The sequence below is a fragment of the Lepidothrix coronata genome, unplaced genomic scaffold (genome assembly GCF_001604755.1).
Source record: "Lepidothrix coronata isolate B3197 unplaced genomic scaffold, Lepidothrix_coronata-1.0 Scaffold32, whole genome shotgun sequence".
Lineage (NCBI taxonomy): Eukaryota > Metazoa > Chordata > Aves > Passeriformes > Pipridae > Lepidothrix > Lepidothrix coronata.
In genome coordinates this window covers 3,063,738-3,084,790 of record NW_016690212.1, presented here as the reverse complement: position 1 = coordinate 3,084,790, position 21,053 = coordinate 3,063,738, and the positions used below count along the sequence as shown (strand labels likewise).

At 43.7% G+C, this 21,053-nt stretch overlaps 1 protein-coding gene across 7 annotated transcripts; it reads right to left on the bottom strand.

The window, feature by feature from the left end:
* Positions 1-1,273: 1,273 nt before the first annotated feature.
* LOC108495630 (histone H2B 5-like) lies at positions 1,274-20,926 on the bottom strand. 7 transcript variants are annotated; one of them, XM_017811548.1, is made up of 5 exons: positions 18,869-19,468; positions 18,151-18,326; positions 17,430-17,569; positions 16,804-16,890; positions 1,274-6,921 (listed from the first exon to the last, which is right to left on the bottom strand). In XM_017811548.1, the coding sequence occupies exon 5, from the start codon at positions 6,887-6,889 to the stop codon at positions 6,509-6,511; it is 381 nt and encodes a 126-aa protein (XP_017667037.1). In that variant the 5' UTR covers positions 6,890-6,921; positions 16,804-16,890; positions 17,430-17,569; positions 18,151-18,326; positions 18,869-19,468; the 3' UTR covers positions 1,274-6,508. The 7 variants fall into 7 exon arrangements, with proteins under 7 accessions (XP_017667037.1, XP_017667039.1, XP_017667038.1 ...); XM_017811550.1 differs by having other exon boundaries at positions 17,430-18,326; XM_017811549.1 differs by lacking the exon at positions 16,804-16,890 and having other exon boundaries at positions 1,274-6,918.
* Between the last annotated feature and the right edge of the window lie 127 nt (positions 20,927-21,053).

Sequence of the window (21,053 nt, the reverse complement as noted above, 5' to 3'; positions counted from 1 at the left end):
AGCAGCAGCATGCTCTGTGTGTGCTGGCATCTTCGTGAGCTTTTCATTGAGGTCCTGTCAGCATCTGTCACTCCTGTAGCATCCATTTACAGTCTCCTGCCTTTGGTTCCTTCTGGTGCCTCACATGCAGCCATTGCCATTCCTTCCCCACTCCTACCAATCTTCCCATTGCTATGACTATTAGGATATTCTTCTGTCATTAGAAGAGAGATAAATCTGTAAGAATCTTTTTTCTGAATGAATTGCTGTAACAGATTTTTTTTTTTTTGTGGGGGAATTTGCATTATGGACATTAAAATGCATAAAATTGTGTACTTTTTTTAAAATCAATTGCTTCAAGGGAGAAAATAAGAAATGTTTCTGAGGACAGCTTTCCATTATATGAGAAAATAGAAGCTCCATTCCTCATTCTCACACCATCTCTGTTTATTAACCCTAACTATTTTAGAAATAAAACATTTCTATATCTTTCATGTAAGCCAGGCTAACAGCATCCGCATCACCATCAATGCAAGTGCAGAAGCCACATAGAAAAGGGAGGTAAAAAGCTTTTTTTTATGCTTTATTCTAAGCTCCAGAGGCCTAAGAAAACTGCCTGAAACTCTTCACAGTTCATGCATAGCACAAGGTAGACTGTATTTGAGTGTATGCAGACAACCTGGACCAGCCCTTTGGTGCATCCAACCCAAAATCTTGTTTCCAGTAGTGGCCATAACAGAATAGGCAAGAAAGACTGTAGGAATAAGACAGACACAGTAACTTCCTCTTTGTATTCTCTCAGTCTATAATAATTTTCAGCGTAGTTTATATGTGTTTAGCAAGTCTTAAAGGATTTTTCTCCCAGTAGCTTGTCCTTGAACCAAATTCTAGCATCTCCAACATCCATTGGCAAAAGCTCAATAGTGGACCTCTTGTTGCCTGAAGGGTTGCTCCTCTTATTTTAAACCTCGTCCTCATAGTTTCTTCTGATGTTCCTGAGTTCTCCCAATATCCAGAAGAAGCATGACCATAGGTTATGCTCTACCTTTTGTAACCTGGTTTGGGTCTTCCTGAGACCCAGGAGTCAGTTCTGTTATGAAAGTGCATTGTGGGTGTCTGCAAAGGGATATTAAAATGAAAATCAGTATTAGAGGCAGCATAATTTATTTCTTTGGAAATAAATACTTCAGATGATTTAGTTACAAGTTTTTTTTCTCCAAATACTGATTTTCCCAATTATGCTAAGCTTGTGAGTCTGTCTTTAGAAAGACTACAAATATTTTTAGCTCTAATTTCTATCATATGGCTTATCTCAAGTCTTAGCTTGTTTCTCCAGCAAACAATGTCTAGCACAGCATATTCATTTCCCACTCCACTGAGTGCATTATGATGCTGATGTCCAGCAGGTGAGTGTTTCACTGGAACGTATTTAGCAATCATTCTTTAAAGGGAAGGTATTTTTCATCCTGGATTTTTCAGACACTACATCTTATTCCATGTTTGTTGCCTATAAACTTCTCATAGCCCAAGGAAAGATGTTTCTAGGGGAGCAGTTGTTGATTCGGATGAACAGAAAATCTGAATGTGCATAAAACACTTCTCCAACCACAGTGTTCAGTCTGTGCAAGTCAAAACTGTTCTCACCCAGGCGTTAAGTGATGGGTGCCAGGGAGAGCACTCCCCGAGCACACAAGGAGTGTGGCAAGGACAGGTTGCAGGCTCAGCTCTGTCTGGGGCAAGCTCACTGGAAGGGCTTGAGAAAAAAAGATGTTTATGTTGCACCTGTGTTTGGGGTGAGTGATCCCCCATGAGGACTCACAGTGGCAGCCTGTGACATCCTTTCAGTGCAGGGCTCCTCTGGTTTTTCACTGACCCTCTGCCAGGACCAGCTGGGCTCCATTTCTGTTGGAAGGGTGGTTGCTGTCACTCTGGGTCTGAAGGAAATACCATGGAGAAGGAGAAATGCAGGACCTGGGGGGACCTTGGTAATAAGGTAGCAAAGGTAATAAGGAAGCAAAGACACCCTGACAGCTGGGTCTCATTGATTTCCAACAGGTTGGCATTTATATTTTATTTATACATTTAACAGAAAACAAGTAATTAGCACTAAGATAGGTCATAAACCAGCAGCAATATAACATGGATCATACTTGATGTAACACTTACTGTCAGAAAAACTGTACATAAGCCCACAAGACACGATGCATGAAGTAAGCATGAAAGATTGCTCCCCAGGTACTGGTCCCAGGGAGCTCTCAAAACTCTGTCAGCAAATAATTTCTATGATTTAGTTCACATTCTTCCTTTCCCTGTAAACAATTTGATCTGGATGTAAACCGTCAGGAAATGCTATGATGGGACAAATGCTCAGGGCTGCTCAGAGGCCATGCCAAGCTCTGCTCCAGGGGCGGTCAGGACATGGAGCTATCTGCATGGATGCCTGTCACCAGAGCAGAAGGGTGCACAGCCACACAGCTCTGCTGGGCAGGGCTCTGTACTGTCCCTCCCTAGGACACACAGTGGTGTCCAGGACAAGCACTTTCCTCTACACTTGTTTCTACGCTTGTTTTCACCAAGCTTGAATAAAAACCTGTCTGTCCTGAGCAGGAGCAAACCTCCATGCAGGTGGCCACTCAATTCCTCTGTAGGTTGAGCTGTGCTGTGAAGGGCAGGTGGACTTTAAGGCCTTCTAGCGAAGCAGGGTGGAAAATCAGATGCAGATCTATAGCAGCTTGTTTTATTTCTTTTGTACACAAAAATAAATAACTCAGTGCTGTGATGTCCTTGGGGTTAATATGAGGTTAATAGCAAGGCTGTATTACATTTTTCATCTTCCTTTCCAACTTTTAATCTGTAGTTGATTTACTTTTTTAACTCACAAAACACAGGAGTGGCCTAGAGATACTCCTGGGACTGCAGTAGGAATCAGGTAGGGACAGTGGGGCTTGGTATATTATCTCCAGTTTTAAACGATTTTATCAATTCCAGATCTGGAAATATGTATTATTTTAAAAGCATGGATCCTGGAGTGTAGAACCCCTCTTCTGCAGCCAATCTCCTTATCAGGGAACTGTGAAGTATGTCACACCTCAGATTACTTAGCGGACAATTGATCCTTGAACTTTTAGACCACCTTCTGTTTCCTCTAATATTAAGGCTCAGTCCAAGCTCATCACATTCAAAATAATTCCTGTTAAACTGCTGTGAGTGTGCTCCCGTACAGCAGCAGGCAGCTGTGGGAAGGGCAGGCTGCCTTGCAGGCTTGCCTGAACAAGGAGCCTCCAACTGCTACAGCTGGGTGGCTGCATGGGAGCAGAGTCCCCTTCCCAACCTGCTCCCTTTCACTTGTGAAACACTTGAGTCCTTTGAGATCTGCAGAAATGGGATGTAACTGATTTCCAGCATCGGGACTGCAAGAGAAACTTGCATATTTAAAAGCCTGAGGCATATTTAAAAGCCTCATCTTTGCTGCTAACTCAACCACTGCAGGAGACTCAGATTTCCTTTCTTCATTTTTCCTTGACACTAGGGCCATTAACTTCCCAACTGCTTTCTGTGTCAGTCCTAGCTTATACCAGCCTTGCCTTTCCTGGATAATCCCTTCCTTTCACTGGCACAGAGCAGCCACCAGAACTGGGTTAAAACAAAGATTTCAAGAAGAGAAAAAAATTTTTTTTTCATTTTAACATGGATCAGTTCCTCAATCCTGTGCTTCACATTGTCAGGGGTGAGTAAAAAAAATACAAAGGGAGACTAAAGAGCAAATGATGTGTGCAAGGACAACCTAAACTATAAATGGATGGATGTGATCAGTCTCAGTCACTCAGCTTTAGACAATATAAAAATCCTCTTTAAGTCTTCAGGTATTTTTGTAGCCTTAAATCACTGTCTCTCTTCTCTCTGAAACAAGCTCCAAAAATGGAGAGTGGCAACAACGGCAGAAGCAAATGGGACCAGTGCCGTGAGTAGGTGTATGGGGTGAGCAGCTCTTGCCCAAAAGACCAGCCTCATTCCTGGCTCCTCGAGCCACCCAGGTGACCCTGGAGGACTGACATCTCATTTTATTTTCCTGATTTCTTGCAGCTTGTGGAGACTGAAGCAGGACTCTGCTCTGCTCAAAAGAGTGAGGGTTTAGAGGTTGTGCCAAGTAATCCTAGGATATGTGTGTCCTGGCTCGCACACATTGCTTAGGCTGGAGTAAGTTTATTCCACTTTGAATTTCTACCTTCAAGATGACTCCCAGGGGGGTGAATTCTGACCTGCAGCTCATAGGGACAGAAGAAGAAAGCTCCAGCAATGTCAACCAGCCCTTCACTCCCTATATTCCCCTTATGCATCATCCACCGTCTGGATTTCTGATGGCCAAGGATGGTGGCTTTAGGCCCACTGCAGGTACATTTTAATCTTTGGTATCTGATTTTGAGTCTTTGATTGGAAAACAAAAGTAAGTAGTAAGCTGTCACCTCCAAAGTGTCCTGGCCAAGTGGCCCAGGTTACCAATACTGCTAAGTACAGGTGCTGCTGCTGGGAGCAGTTCCTTGTGGGTCCTGGCAGCCAGCTAACCAGGTGCTGTTCTTTCTGAGAGATATCACCAGACATTCCTGCTGGCATTAGGCTATGAAACACAGCCGTGTGTTATCACTGAGCAGAGTGCGGTAGGAAAGTCCCTTTTCAGGTGTGGGGTGTTCAAACCAATACAGGGGACTGGGAGCAGCCCATAAACAACTTGACCTTCACTCCTGCACAGAGATCACACATCCAGGCTGCTCCTGGGTTTCTGAGGTGCTCTTGGTTGAGCAGGTCTATGCAGTCCTCTCCTCAGACCAATTGAAAAATGACTGCAATGTTATAATAAACCCAAGGAATAACTGAATTTTCTGGAGAGGCAGAGTCCTACAGCTCCAAAAGCAATCTAAATTTTTTAAAGGTTCCAATCACTCTCAAAGCATAAAGAAACACGATAGAGATAAATGCAGGGGAAAGTTAGAGATGTACTGCAAGGCTGCTATTTTGGAGTATGAATTTACTTTTCCATTAAAAACAAGGTCTTGGAGTTTAGGGACAATCTGCACTTAGTTCTGGATCCTGTGCCTTTGCTGCTCCTTTTATTTACAGAATAAGCTGCAGAAAACTGTTGTTATTTTAGACATGCATATTTTTTATCTGAGCATTACTGCCTACCAGAGACATTGATTTTTTTTTAATGTTGGCTAATTTTGTGTTTTGAGTAGGAAGTTTCAACTTCACACCAGTGCTACACATGCTCTTCTGCTATCCAGCAGTCTGGGCAAGATAAACCTGTAACCAAGATATGCCTCCACTAATCTCTATGGCTTTTAACAAGATTCTATTATTGCTCACCTTACTGTGGATTTTGAGAAGATGTGGGGAGTAATCTTTAAAATATCTGGGATGCAGGAGAGTGTCCCTATACGTCCACCCAGCCCCAGTTTTTGGTTTTGCTTTCTAACTGCTGAACAAAGCAGGGAAGGCAGGGCCAGGTGAGCTGCCTGCAGTGATCTCTGCAGGGAGCCAGCCTCTTTCCCCCCCAAAATGCATTACCCACCTCTGCTTCCATACCAGATGCCTTCCCAAATCCTCAGTCCCCTCCCAACACTTCTCTAATGTTTGTCCTGTACCAGCCTAGAGCTCACAGGAGAGGGGACACTCATGGGCCCCATCCCTTCTCACCCACACTTACGGTGGGAGTGCCCAGGCAGCGTCAAGGCAGGAAAAGTCTGTAAAAAGCAGCAGAATTAGCAAAGTCTTGCACATCAAAGCAAGTCCTAAAGCAGGCAAAGCAGCAGCCAGGAAAGGTGGTGACCCAGTCCCAACATTTTGCCTTGTCCATCTCTCCACCTCGGCACAAGGTGGAGGCAGCGCCAGCACCCTCAGCCTGCTCCATGGCTCATCCATCGGGAGCAATGAGGAGGATTAGCACTTGGTATCAACTTGGGCATCTGCCTGCCTGCCAGGTTTGCTCTTTAAAACAGGCTGTCAAGCACAGATAGCTGTTGAATCAATGTGTGCCTGGTAGCTGTTGCTTCTGCCAGCACAGGGTGGGCTGAGCCACTGCACATCAGGAGGGATCCAGGCTATGACAGAGAGGATGCCAGTGCTGACTCCTCAGTGCCCGTATCAGATGACTGTGAGAAAGCAGTCAAACAGGAAGACTTCAGGGATGGTGTCTGCCACTGCCAGTCTCCCCTGCCAGTGCCAAACATGCATGTTTGCTAAGCACAGAGGAGACTGGATACAGTATGGTTGCTCAGTTCTTTCAATGAGATGTGAAAGCAAGAGCCTCCTCCATGAGCCTTGACAAATCCTTTCCACGTCCTGAACAGACTATGAAAATCAGCTGACATCCAGATCACTGTCTCCTCTTCCACTGGGCAGCTTTTCATGCCCATCCCAAGGCTGCAAATTGCTGTGGATAATAGCTGTGACATTTATCCAGACGATGGCTGCTTACCCGTGCTTGCATGGAGGGCCTGGTGTTTGATGGTCCCGTTGCAGAGGTGATGTCTGGCTACTTGGAGCTTGTGTACTTGGTGACAGCCTTGGTGCCTTCAGAGACAGCATGCTTGGCCAGCTCTCCTGGGAGCAGCAGGCGCACGGCTGTCTGGATCTCCCGGGAGGTGATGGTAGAGCGCTTGTTGTAATGGGCCAGGCGGGAGGCTTCTCCAGCAATGCGCTCAAAGATGTCATTGACGAAGGAGTTCATGATGCCCATGGCCTTGGAGGAGATGCCAGTGTCAGGATGAACCTGCTTCAGCACCTTGTAGACATAGATGGAGTAGCTCTCTTTCCTGCTTTTGTGCCGCTTCTTATCGCCCTTCTTCTGGGTCTTTGTCACAGCTTTCTTGGAGCCCTTTTTGGGGGCTGAGGTTGACTTTGCTGGCTCTGGCATCCTGAGAAATCTTTCACTGGGTGTTGGAGCTGCTTGGAGAAAACATGAAAAAAAATGGAATTCTTTTTTGATCTTCTACAGAATAATTGTATTGAAAGATGAGAGAGTCTGAGTCAGAGATAAGCAATAGCTCTGAATCTGAGACAAATACCCCATGATCCTGTGCAAGCATTTTTGAACTGCCACCAAGAACTGCTCTGGTTTGTGTATGGCTTTTTGTTGTTCTCTGTTTAAATCCCTAAAACACTGGCCTTGTCAATATCACTGAACACAGGTCTAGTTGGCGTCTACTTAGTAAATATGAGATGGAGGGTGAACATCTTTCTGAGAAAAATATTGTAGTTCCAAAGAAAACACTGACTGCGGTATGGATTAAATTAAATCTTCCTGGAAGACTGTTCCAAGGTATCAGTGAAGCCACCTTTATATGAAACTGGTCAAAATAATTTTATGTGGTTATTACAATCTCTAATAAAACCTTTTCTCTTTGCATGTAGGTAGAAGTTTATTTTGAGGGTACTTGCATTTCTGTGGTTGTTGTTTGACACCATGTATTCCAGTGGAACACAAAATTAATACACTTTTAAGCTAGCTAGCTGAGCTATAGAAATCTCTCATTATTCATATTATCTAGCAAAAAATATCAGAGAGTACAAAAGCTTAGAGGTGGTGTCAGGAATCACCTGGAAAAAAAACATCAATGTGGTTTTGGGCTACATGTTGATAGAAAGAATTGTTTCCTGCTATTTGGTTCTTTCTGCTTTTGAGTGAGCAGGTCTTCACTGGACAATTTACACCAAACGTGCCTGATCCTCCCTCTGAGTTTTTCTTCATTAGGCCACAACCTGCAGAGCCATGATCTGCAGCTGACTGCTTTCATCCAGAAGTGCAGTAACAAAAAGGCAGTATGTAAAAAACTGTGTGCCTTCACTACACTACAAATTTACATGTGCTTTACTACGTGGGTCAAGTGAACAACCGTGTTGCAACCTGGTAAGCTTCCAGCATCACCCCAGGGCTTGGGTTTTACTGCTCTGTGTCCCCTTTGAAGATGACCTAGGAATTTTAGTCTGCTGGCCAAGAGAGACTAGTAGAGAAAAAAGAGTTTCAGAGCTGATGACATACAGGAAAATGGATAGAAGTAAACAGGAGAGAGAAAGCTGGGATGTAACATATGGTCTGCATACTCAAGAGTATCAGAGAGGGACCTAAATGGTGCCTGTGCCAAAGCAACGGCTGCATGCTCAGCCCTGCCTCTCCTTCTTGGGAAGGAGTGAGACACCTGGTTTCTCCACTGTTGCCTGCATTTGCATTTAAAACTAGACGCAGCAGCACTGTTGGAATCAATCTATGCAAAGTTCCTGGTTGCTCCCTATGGGAGCAGACATCTTTGATACCAAGGCTGGATTCATGTGCCCACATCTCAGTGGATACCAGCTCCTGCTTCCAAATCATGCAAGAAACTTCTGTGGCTCCAAATCAGTATGTGAGATGATGCCTCCTGCACTGCTGGCTGCTCCGTGCCATGAGGCACCAGTGCTGGGCTCTGGCAGCCTCATGGTCTGGCAGGCACTGGGCAAGGGGCAATGCTGAGCACTTGAAGTGGGGGTACACCCAGCTGCAAGGGCAAATTGGCATTGCTCGGGATGCCAGGCAGCAGGGAGGCAAGGCCTTTCACCACAGCCCTCCAAAACACCCTCCTGTCTAGAAGCCAAAGCTGGCATCAGTGTCCTTAGCGCTGAGTTTCTGCTCCAGCAAAGCAGTTTCTTCTCCAAAGACATGATTTTCATGGGCAAAGTGTTTCACTATGCCACCTCATCCCCTTCCTTAATTCCCCATGCATTCTTCTCAGTGGTGGCATTTGGAAGGGCTAGTGCTGGACTGCCCCAAAAGTTCTGGACAGCCTTCAAAACTCTGACACCTGCCCCCTTAAACGTCACATTTTCTTCCTCTGGCGAAATCACAAATTTTCTTCCTTTTTTCCTCTATTTGGGAAGCCCTACTGAGAAGAAATCCCCTACTGCTCTGTTTGTAGACTTGAAAATATGTCTTTTCAACGGAAAGGCATTTTTCCAAGAGAAGGGATAACTGTGCACATGCTTCTTTTTCTCTTAAGCTCATTTCCTGACAAAAACACCACAACTGAAAAATGCAAATGACTACTTCTTAGGCTCTTAAAAAGTATGTCCTTCTGAAATATGCATTAATTCTTAAGTGCACTTGTACTGCAGCTTTTAAAAAATGAATATAGTGCCCAACAGTCACCAGAGTGATTTCATATGACTCCAGGAAAGGTCACACCTACAGGACATCTCTGTCCATTTGACTGCTAACACCCACCCTTGGGCAGCACAGCCAGGATCTTACTCTTCTCCCATGTGTGGCCACAGTGATGCTGAAGTTCAGAAATTAGCACAAAAGCTTTGGTTTCCTTGCTTCTCTCTACCCATTTCTTTGCAGCTGACTGTTTAACAGGTAAATAACACCTGCTTTGAAAACAGATTGTATTCCTTTTGATTTATTTGGGCAGTGTCTACCACAAAGAGCCTGAGTGCACTTACCAGGTAATAAATAAATAATGTTACAAATGATCAATGGTGTCACCAACCCTTCTGTCAACAGTGTAACACAACCCAGAGGCAGGTGCTGCTCTGGTATGAAGACAGAAGTAGTGGAATTATTCCCAAAGTGTCCATGTGGAGAGTTTGTTGAGGAAAACACTAAGTGATCTTTAAAAAAAAATGGTTTCTTTTTATGAAAATAGTTGCATCTCTTTCTTTTCCCTTAAAAAAAAAAAATCAAAAAAACCCCCCAAAAAACAACAAAACCAAAGAAAGAGAGAGGGAGAGAGAAAGAATCTGGAGTTGTTAGGTTTTGTGTTAGGAAGTGCTGCTATCATGATTGACTTCTCTACTGTGAGGCTGACCAAGCACTGGCACAGGTTGCTCAGAGAGGTTGCAGGATATCAATCTTTGGAGATACTCAAAATCCAACTGGATGTGGCTCTGAGCAACTCACAGTCACTAACCCTGCTCTGAGCATGGACTGTACAAGATGTTTGCCTGAGGCACCCCCAACCTCATAATTTCTGTGACTTGGAGACTGAAGATGGGCAGAACACGTTTTATGGGCTGTGTTCTCTTGATGGGCGTTTCTCATGGGATACTGCAGCCAGAGACTTCCATAAGGATGCCTAAGGAGGGGAGGTGATGCTCATTTCCAGGTCCAAGCCACTGAGGTCCCTGGGACACAGGATATGCAAGAGAAGGCACTCTGAAGCATCATGGTGACATTTGGAAGGTTTCAGGTTTTTGAGGAAAATCTTTGGGCACATTTTTACTTTATGGCTTTGTATGCTCTGAGTCAATCAGTTATCAGTGCTGGCATTTTTTTCTTTCCTCAGAAAACCAACAACAAAACCAGTGACAGCAATTTTTCCAGCCAGTTCCAAGCAGCAGCCTGACTGCTGCCAGAAACCAGAGCAGTATGGAGTGACACATACATCTTCCTTTGTGTTGACACCCCTTTCTTCAGCATTGTTAAAAGGAAAACAAACAGAAAAACATATTCAAAGATACAAATCACCACAGTCTCAGACCTGAAATGGAAAGGAGCCCTGCTGAGAAATCCCATGCTGTCTCTGTTTTCCTCAGGCCTGATATACAGTTGGAGAGAGACAGGCAGGGAAGCTCCTGCAGAATTTTTGTTCATTTTTTGCCTTGCTGCTGAGTCTGTAGGACCAATGCCAAGCTGGTGACAGCGGTGTGCATGGCTGACTATTAGCTGGCCTTCTGGACCTGTCCTCATGCAGGGCTAGAAAAAGCACTTGGATTTTCTTTCTTTCTTTGTCCTTTTGAAAGCTGTCCTTGCTGTGATGAGCTCTGGGGCATCCACTGTAAATTCCCATGCCCACCAGGCTGTTCCCTTACTGTAATTTCCTAATCAACCATAAAAGATACATTTCTAAAATGAACACTTTGTTATTTTGTTTTGGTGGAAAATTAAACATTTGTAGGAAAATCTCAAGCTCTCATCTTTTGGGCATCTGATGTTCTGGTTTTTGCAAATCTTCTGATGTTCTATTTTAATCTTTGCTAGAGTAAATGAGAGCCAGTGGGCACCTGCCCCTTCAGTAGAAATGTCCAGTTCATTCTGTTCAATTATTATCCCTTTCCTTAGTTTCTCCTATTGTATAAAAGAAAGAATACTTGGCTTTATTCCTACATGCCAAGAAATGTAAAGTGAAATTGGCTGATGCTTTTTTTTTTTTTAACTTCTCTGAAACACAAAGAAGGGCAATTAATTAGGAAATGTTTCCACCAAAAGGAAAAGGCTTTCCAACAGATTCATCTGCTCTGAAATGCTCATAAGATCTGGTAAATACAGTTTACAAGTTACAAATGACTGTTATTGGAACAGCATATTTCTGCAAACTGCAAATCCCCTCCCTCATATAATGTGCAGCCATCTACCTGGAAGTTATTAAACAAGAATTTGCTCATCTGACAGGTATAATTATATAGTAATAGTTGAGAAAATAAGCAATATTTCGTGATTATTTGGTACCAAGCTCTGCCTTAGGTACTGAAGCAGATCAGAAGCGTGATGACTCGCCATGAGAATCTGGGGATGATGCCTCATGTGCAAAAACTGATAGTCATATTTTGGACTGAAAAGAATTTTTCTCTTGCTATGTTGTCTAGCATGTGATCATGAGGTAATATTTGCTTTGAAGGAAAGCAGAGGAGAATTTCCTAGAATAAGGTAAACTGTTCTGAAATTCCCAATTCCAATGATGGAGGGGCACAGATGACAGTTTTGGGATCCTAGGTCTCCTTCCAGGTAATCCAGTACCAATAATAAGGCCCCATCCCCACTTCCACATGCTCTGCTACATTGTATATGATATGAATGATAAAGTTATCATTTAAAAGGCTAACTTTTAACCTGGGATACACATATGCAGTGTTCTAGTGAAGAGATTCCTGCTTGCGTATAAGACCACGAAAAGAGCTTAAAACTGAAGATGTCCCTTACTCCTTTACATAGAAAGAAATGCTACAAATTCAGTCCCTGACACAGACACACTATGTTCAAAGAAATCTTTAAATTTCTTTAGAACAAATACAAGCAGAAAAGAGCAGTGCCATACACTGGTGTCCTAACTCTTTGACTGATCCTTATCTTGCTTGTGTTAACCCATTGCCTGGGAGTTCAGTACAGGGTACTCCCTACAATAATATTTTCTCTTCTTTTCTATAATTCCCATTTATTATTTTTAGAAAACACATTTTTAAACACCAGAAAGAGCTGTCATTTCTTGTGCTACTTCTGCCCAAGTTGTAAGTACTTCTCAGGGCTGTGGGGGTAACAATCAGAGATGCTTATGTACATAGTAAGGAGCAGGACCCTAGATTTGAGCTCTCTGCAGAGAAGATACACTGAATTCTTAAGGAAAATAAAATCTTACCCATGAGTGAAGCAGAGCAACAGAGAGACAATGTTGCAAGAAGAATGACTGTCAGAAGGCTAAATATTCAGTCCTTAGGCTGATTAAAAGAGTGTCTGAAGTCAATGGGGATTTAACCTGGGTCTGAAACCACAAACACAATGTTTAGAGATGCTTAGCACCAACAGCCGACATTGATTTCCATTGGAATCCAGGAGGCTCAGTACTTTATAAAAATCAGAGTTCATGTTTTATCAAGGTTTTGTTACTGTTAATGAGTACTTAAAAAAGCTTTATTATCTGCTCTTTATAAGAGCACTCATTATCTACCTGATTTGGGATATCTCTGATCTACGCGCTTGACCAACAGCATCTAATAAATGCAAAATTATATTTTCTCTAGATCAATACCTGTTAAATGTTTATGAGAGTTCACCCAGTTCATCTGCTACAATTACACTCCAGGCAACCTTCACACAGAGTGCCAGGGTTTCAGAGAAACCTGTAGGAGCTGGACTTTGATGATCCTTGTGGGTCCCTTCCTACTCAGAATATTCTGTGATTCTGTATTATCACAAACATCCTCAGAAAGTCTTCAGCACTAACACAGTCCAACAGAGAACACAACCAGGCTCACTTCCTTCCTAGGGTTTTACCAATAAGTCAGAACCTTATACAACATAAACTTCAGCACAAGCTTCCTCTTCAAGTTTCAGAGTCATCAGGATTTGCTGCTCCTGCCACAAATTCTTTTCTGAAGCAAAAGGCTTCTGTTCCATTCCTATCCCACTTCAACTCAGCTGGACCCGCAGGGGATCAACCTGTCACAACTCTGTGTCTGGGTGTGGGGTTTAGCTCCTGTCCCTAGACTAACTCAGCAAAGTCACTCGGAAGGCAGGGAGAGGTCAGAGCCTGCTGACCATGTACAGGCAGCTGAGCTACAACCGATCTGGACCAATCCTGCTGGGCAGAAGCAGCAAGACATCACAGCAGCTCCACTACTCAGAAGCATCACAAGCTCTATGTAACTTCTTGGTGGTTTGCAAAGAAAAGACAATTGGAGATGGGTGTGAGAACAAAAATCATAGGTGACTAACAAAAGAAAGATGCTTTACTTATTCCATTACACCCTATGCTATTGAAAATAAAAAGTGCAGATTTCAAATAAATTGCTCTGTGCCATATAAGAAATTAAAATCACTTGATCTTTAACCACATCATTTCAATTCCTCTGGAAAAGCAGAAGAGCACAAAATCACTTAGTCTGCTATATCTAAAGAACTCCTTCTAAAATGGAACCATGGTCTCTAAACTACTAATGATAATAAGCCTAAAGAACTGCTATGGCCTTTAAGCAAACTATTTTTATACATTTTATGAAGTAATGGAGAATTATCAAAATTCTAGACCATCTTCATCAGTGCTGAAAAAGCATCCACTAAAAATGTGCTAATTCAGCCATTCAGGCAAAAATATGAGAGAAGCTACAGCCCAGCACCCGCAGGCCATAAGGGGAGAGTGGGTGGGAGAGGGAGAAGAAGCTGCCCCAGATGATAGCTGCTTCCAAGTTAAAGTAGGAGTTGTGTTGAAACCAATGCAGACATGTGTGGCACCTCTTCCTCCCACACACCTCATATCCAGGTTTTAACAGGTTTCTGTGACCTTTTCCAATGCCACAGATCATTTATGTAGCAAAAAGAAACAAAAGCTCAGATAGTACCGCAAAATCTGTACTCTGGCCAAACTATATTGACTGGGAACAATATGTTCAGATATAAACCCATGATGAAGTGGAAAGCTATGTGCCCAAATTGGACTGAAGATCAGACTAAGGGCATTAAGGCTTTTGAGTGATGTGATGGGTACATCACAATGTAGGCGTTACCATGTATTCTCAATGGCATGGGTGAAATAAACCCAGCAAAGCTTTTTAACAACCTTCATGGGATATACATGGGTCTAATGCATGTCTGCTCAACAGACATGGGCAATATCACCAGATCTCCCCCTACATGGGGAGAAAGTGCCACTTGAGGACATGATGTGTGCAGTGGTAATCAATCATGACCAACATTCCCTCAAAAAGAGTCTCTCACTTCAATCATCACTTTCCAGTTAGATTACTCACATTTCAGCAAGTCCAGAAAATTATGTAAGAAAAAATAGCAGAAATCACGCAATTACCAAAAAAGTCAGGAATATGTGAAAGCTGCTTTATCACGGCAATTAAGCCTGGGTGCCTAGGAACACAGAGTGCAAACACAGGAGGTGGGGGTACCACACAGGTACATTCAAAAGGACTGCATGCCATGCCACAAGCCAAAGGGCAGCAAGTGGGACAGCATCTGATTTCACTGCTACAGAATACTGAAAATATTGTAATGTATGTATTAATAATTAATTTGGCATTGTAAAAGCCATTTTACTGTAAAACAGAGATGTGTGACTATTACTGGAGCCTGCAGAGAAACAAAGATAAATGTCCTTCCCCAGACCTATCATCATCCAAAGACTGGATTGGGAACATGATCCAGGACTGCTGACACCTTTTTCTGCTGCTGTCACGAGATCACATTACCACAGGCAGAGAGTGCTCTGAGTGTTAGAGGTCATCTTCTGTAGGAAGCAGGAAAATGGAGACCCTGCCAGATGCAAGGAGAGGAGTAAAGTGTGGCTGGGACAGCACGGCAAAGCTTCCCTGGAAAGGCAAGCTGACTTTTCTCCAGAAATAGACCGGAGAGAGCACTAAGGACACAAGAGTTATTGAAGGTAAAAGTAAACTCTGGAACAAGAACTGACAATAAGCCATTTTAAAATGTTCATGAATAAATTTACACTGGAGATGAGAGGGAACATTATTTATATCCTTACTCGGAAGTGGGAAGATAAAGGCAAGGGAGGAGGGGAGAAAGATGAAGAAACTGATACCTTTCATGGTTAAAAGACAAAACTTAATTTAAAAATAAAAAAAAGATTTCTATAAGATGGCTCTGGCATAGCAAATAACTGCTCTACATTAACCAGACAATGTATTTCCATTCTATGCTGCTGTGCTACTGAAGAATTGTTATCAAAATGCACAGATGTCCTTCACTTTCTACTTCTCTTTTCTTTATTCTTTTATTTATTGTTCCTTCCTTCATTTTCTCACACCCATTACAAGTGCCAGGAAGTTCAAAGCCCCAGCAGGTTTGCTACCACTTGGTCCCATCTCACATGTGTTATTTGTACAGAGACTAATGCATTACTTGGAACAGCCACAGGCTTGAAAAGCTGGCAGTTGTTCAGAAACATAAAAAAAAATGGCTTTCAGGTCCAAATTAACCCAGGCCCAAATTCCACATTGTACAAATTGATTGTGAATGGTGCTTTAATTTACCTCTAATTTGTGATAGCATCATTATCACATGGAGTTAGTGTGCTCCTCACAAACGCCATCTCCCTTTCAGAGAAATCAAAACATAATTGGGGATACATTGATATTTACATCAGGAGGGGTACAAAGAGCAATCTGCTGAAGACGTGGTTGCAACCATTAGACCTGCAGTGAAGAAAATGGGGGTCGCTGGACAAAATGACTGGCCCAAAATGCCAGCGGTCCTGGATGGTCAGTACCAATTAGAACAATTAAATTTAAGGTTTGCTTTTCAAAACTCAGAAGGGTTTTCAAAGGCAGCAGGTTTAAAATATCAGTGGAGTACCATACTGTTATTTTTAACCATCCATGGCTCCATCCTCCCACATTCACTTTCCTCCTGAGGCTTCCATGCCTTTAGTCTCCCCACTGCAATAATCCTAGAGTCTCCTATAGTCTCCTAAGTCTGTTTCTTTCTCAGATGATGGGCTCTCTTTTTGCTCTTCTTTCTCCCTGCTGCTGCCTCTCCCAGCATGCTTCCTTCACAGAGCTCATTAGTGCCTCTGCTTTGAGAAGCACATCTTTGCAGATGACTGCTAAGTCCTCATCTTGAGTTGTGCCCCATTCATGAAGCAGGTGCAATCAATAAGAAGGATGATTGGAGCTAGGCTGAGGACCCACAGTGCAGGAGAGGAGATAATATGGCGTTAATTCTGGCATGTGAGAAGGAGGAGGGGGTTACAGGAAGGTTGAGACAGCTACAGCTTCCATATCTTCAAGGCAGAGGCGCTGTATCTGTGGTGCATTTTAAGACTGAAACACATCAAGAATGGAAATAACCTATATTTATATTATGTATGGTCAGACAGCTCATTCCTGACAGGATGCTCCCCGTCTCCTGTCTTGTAGCACACCCCTTATTTCTCTGGCAATTTCCAGGTCCCACAGAGGACCTGGAAACTTTCTGCCAACACGGCAGCAGTTTCCTTTCTCTACCCTTCCTTCACTGACATCTGCCAATGGTTAACTTGTGTCCTTTTGGTTTTCCCCTTTCCTTCCTGTTCCTTGATTCTACCTGCCTTTGTGACAGAGAAATGAGGAGACTCTTACCAAGTGATTTCCCTGGCTCTCCTTCATAGTAGGTAAGTGCTGAGCTCCACAGCAGTTCCTTCAGCTCCCTCGTTTCAAGAATTCCTTCTGCAAAAAGTCACATGCTTTTCTGTCTAAGCTTCCTCACACTTTCCAGGAGGAAGGGTAACTCATGTTCTCTTGTAACTCCAGTAACCTTCCAGGAGGTGTACTTTCTGTTCCTCCTCTCCCTTCCTCCACTGCCTTGTACACACACTGCATCCATTGTACTGCCATTTCTGTGTTTTGTTCTCATTCCTACCTTCCAGTCTTCTTTCATGTAATTTTTTCTGCTTGACAAATATCAGCCTACTACATATGATCTCTCTGCCCACAAGAGACACAGGTTATACAAACAGGTTATAAAGAGAGATTTTTGTGCCCAAAGCATGCCTAGTTTTTCTGACAAATATAAGCAAAACTTTGCCCCCTTAAATCTCCGACGATCATGGCTAAAACCCCACAGTTTCCTCTTCAACACACACCATCTGCAATGGTGCAAATTCAGAAAAAAACCTCACCCTAAGTTTTAAGGCTGGTTTGAAAGGTAAAGAATCCCCACTTCAATAGGGTGAAATAATATGACAAGGGTGGTGATTAACTCTCACCACAAAGGAAAATGTTGAGTTGATGTAGGTGGCATATAAAACCCCCTACTCTCTTTATGAGTCAGGTAAGCTGCCAGAAAGCAGAGGTGGAGTCCGTGGGATAGAGCTGTTTTCATTCCAGCCAGTCAGTAGTATGCTCTCTGAATGACAAAAAAAAAATAGTTTAATTATTAAATGATTTTTTAAAATGAAGATTCTTATTTAAATAGCAAAATTTAACATTTGCCCTGGATCCTCAATGAGCAGTAGTCAGTGATAGTCAAGGGGAATAATTATTAAACAACTCCACCCCCCACCCTCTGAGGTTAATGTAGTATTTTTGGTTTATGTATCTATTCTTCCATCTCCCACCCAATGAATATGATCCTGCAGTCATAGCTCTCTCCTCTCCCTTTGGCTCCAAAGAAAGGGGAAGCTGAAAAGCCAGGATTCCAGTCTCACCCCATACAGAGCCCTTTTCAGAGGCAGAGCTTAGAACTGATAAGGAAAAAGCATTTCTCTCCCAATAACTGCAGAAAAGTGGCTTAATGAATGTATAAAACAAAACAATTGGGGAAAAAAAAAAGAAAAGCATTTTGTGAGGTCTTATTTTGGGTCAGTCCAAGATCCAAGGGATAATTCAAAGAGATGGTAGTGTCCCTTATCTAACATTATAATATTTTCATTAAAAAAACCCTGAAATTGAGAAATGTCATTAGGTCCTTGAATTCAAGGGACTTACAGTTCTCCTCTGGTACTGCCAGTGGGAGCACAACAACTGTTCTGTTCACAGTGCAGCCTGAGCAAGACGCTTTTCTAAGTACACTTCTGAATTTAGGAACGTTTCCCACACACTTAATTCTTCAGTCTACCCAATATATGTGTTGGAGGATGGGTAGGAGCAGTGTATTTCAGGTGCTGAGAAAGGGATGCAATACAATCAGACTACCAGCATAAGTAATTTCTTTGTTTCAGCTGGAGAATGGAAGACATGGAGTAGAGTACAGGTATATGTATACACATATATATGTAATATATTAGTATACATATTTATTACATTATTGTTTTACATATATATGTAAATGCAAGGGATGAAAAGGACAATAACAAAAGGAACAGGGTGGAGAGAAAATGTCAAGAGGAAGGTAGAGTAAGACAGTGGATGGAAGTGGGATGTCAGAAAGGAGATAGTAGGAGAGGATATAAAAAGAAAGACAGAAAGTGAGGGGGAAAAAAAAAGATGTAAGAAGAAGATATATGAAAGGGAAAAAAAAATGAGAGAAAAGCCACGAGTGGACAAAAAGCAGAGAGAGGGGGAAGGTAAAGTAACTAGTGCAATGTTTGGCAAGGAAGAAATACTGAAGCATAAATAAGACACAGAGAGACTCAGAGGGTCATAAGAAGAAAAAAAGACTGCATAGCAGAGAAGATGTGAAATGAGTACTAGAAAAAAAAATCACCTGCTGGTACAGCACTTCTGAGAGTCACGGGTGAGAAGTGCTGCTGTCCCAACAAGGGACAGAGCCAAACCCTAGGAAGTGACAGGCTAAACCCAAGGAGAACAAAGGATGAGGCTGGGAGAAGACAAACGATACCCTTGTACTAGGTTGCTGCCTTTTGTCTGAAATAGAAATCACAAAGGTCATTGAAATGGCTGCTTCAATTTTACATCTGATACTTTAAAAAGACTCTTATTTTTTCCTGATACAATCATTCTTCCTCTTTCTCTCTCAACATTGGATTAAATTAATTACTGTACACTCCACAGTTACACCTCCCAGCCAGAGAAGAAAACCCCAGACACCATTATGCTTAAAGCAGACTTGCTCTCTGGCTCCCTTTGCCTATAAAGGTTTCCGTAGAAATCTTTCAGTAGACAAAGCTAGATTTCCAGCAGCTCCAAAATCACCATGATGGAGTTGGCTATCATTAGCAAGATGAAGAAAGAAAGACGAAGCAAACAGGGGTGCATGCTCAGGGAAAAAGCTTTTTTGTTTTCATAATTAGGAAATCTTACCAGTATAGAGGGAAACAAATTGCTGCTGGTATATAATCTGTCACTCCTTTGCACATCGAATAATAGGAACGACAGGGAGTGTGTGGGAAGTACATTCATATTATCAAATTCTTTCCGATAGTAACATGTTCAATGTAATGAAAACATAATTGGGAAAATAATATACTGTAACACAAATACTATGGAGGCTATAAAGTAAAAATCCCATGAAAATCAGTGTTCCCAGGGCAGCTCCGGTCTGAGAAACCAGAGCTTTATTAGTAGTAACAGGAGCAACATTTGGAGATGAATGAATGAAACCATGTTTGTAAATGTGATATGCAATTGCACACTCTCACTTGGCTTTCCCTTTTCACAATCTGACTCAGCCTCCCCACACCCCCATCTTTTGATTCATGAATTCTTGATCTCAAAAATTAAAGAGTTACAAAGCCAGTACATGAAGGGCACAAGATGACGTGAAATACAAAGATACTGGTGACCACAAAATGTCACCACCCTGCAAATAGACAAATCTGCTAGAGGTAAGCAGCAGAGTCAGGGCCACCCTCTCCAGGGGCTCACTGGAGGATGCCATGCAGCAAACCACAGCTCATCTCCATTGCGCTAGAGGCACACGCTGAGGTAGACAAATTTATTACAAAATTGTATATTGTATAATATTGCTTATGCTGCACAGCAGCCACTCCGTTAGGCAGCCCCTGCGTCACTGGACCCAGAAGACTGGACGTGAGAGGAGTGAGAAATAAAAGGGTTTCTTATGGCATATACTCCCTGTATTTCTTAAGCTATGAAAAAGAGATCAAGGGTTAACGACAAGCAGCACAAAACACAACAAACAGTGCATGAGCAATGGCGTACAGCCCTATACGCTTACTAAATAATTAACAAGCGCACGTAGTGTTGACACAGGGGGGTCTGTATATAGGATGATCCCTTCCTTCCCTGAAGGCCAGGGCTCCAGGTGCATTCAAGCTGCAGATGGCCAGCCCAGCCCGTGGGCACCACCGGCTCACTGTAACCGGTGCCAGAGTGTCCCAGGGCTGGTGCCCAGGCTGGGGTGGGCTGGGCTGCAGCCCCAGCCCTGCCACCGCCGTGCCTCGGCTCGGGCACGGGTTTCGCCTTCAGCCCCTGTTTCACCAGAGCGCAGCGAGCTCCGGCCAAACGATTCCTACGCTCGCAGCAAAGCACCGGCAAGGCTGAGACCGTGTCCGTGCGCTCGCCAAGCGCGGAGCACGACGGAGCCCCTGACTCTGCGGTGCTCAGGGTTCGGCACACGGCCGGGCAGCGCTGCCCGCACACCGCATCGCGGCACAGCAGCTCGCATGCTCGGGCAGCACAGCCCCGCTGCGGGCACTGCGGTGCCCGCCGCTGCCGCACCGCAGGCGGCCAGCGCAGTGGGGAGGGTCTTGCCTGCTGGGCGTCTGGACTCCTCCGCAGGCGAGCTCCGGGCAGGTGCGCACCGGGCGCGGCGCGGGGCTGCGGGACCTCTCGCTGCCGCTCCGCGCAGAGCCGGCGGGCGCCGCGCCGGGCGGGCCGCGGCACCGGGGACCCGCCTCCGCCGCCAGTCCGCACCAGGCTGCGACCGGCGAGGCGCCTCACTCTGCGTCGCCGCCGCCGCTGCGGGC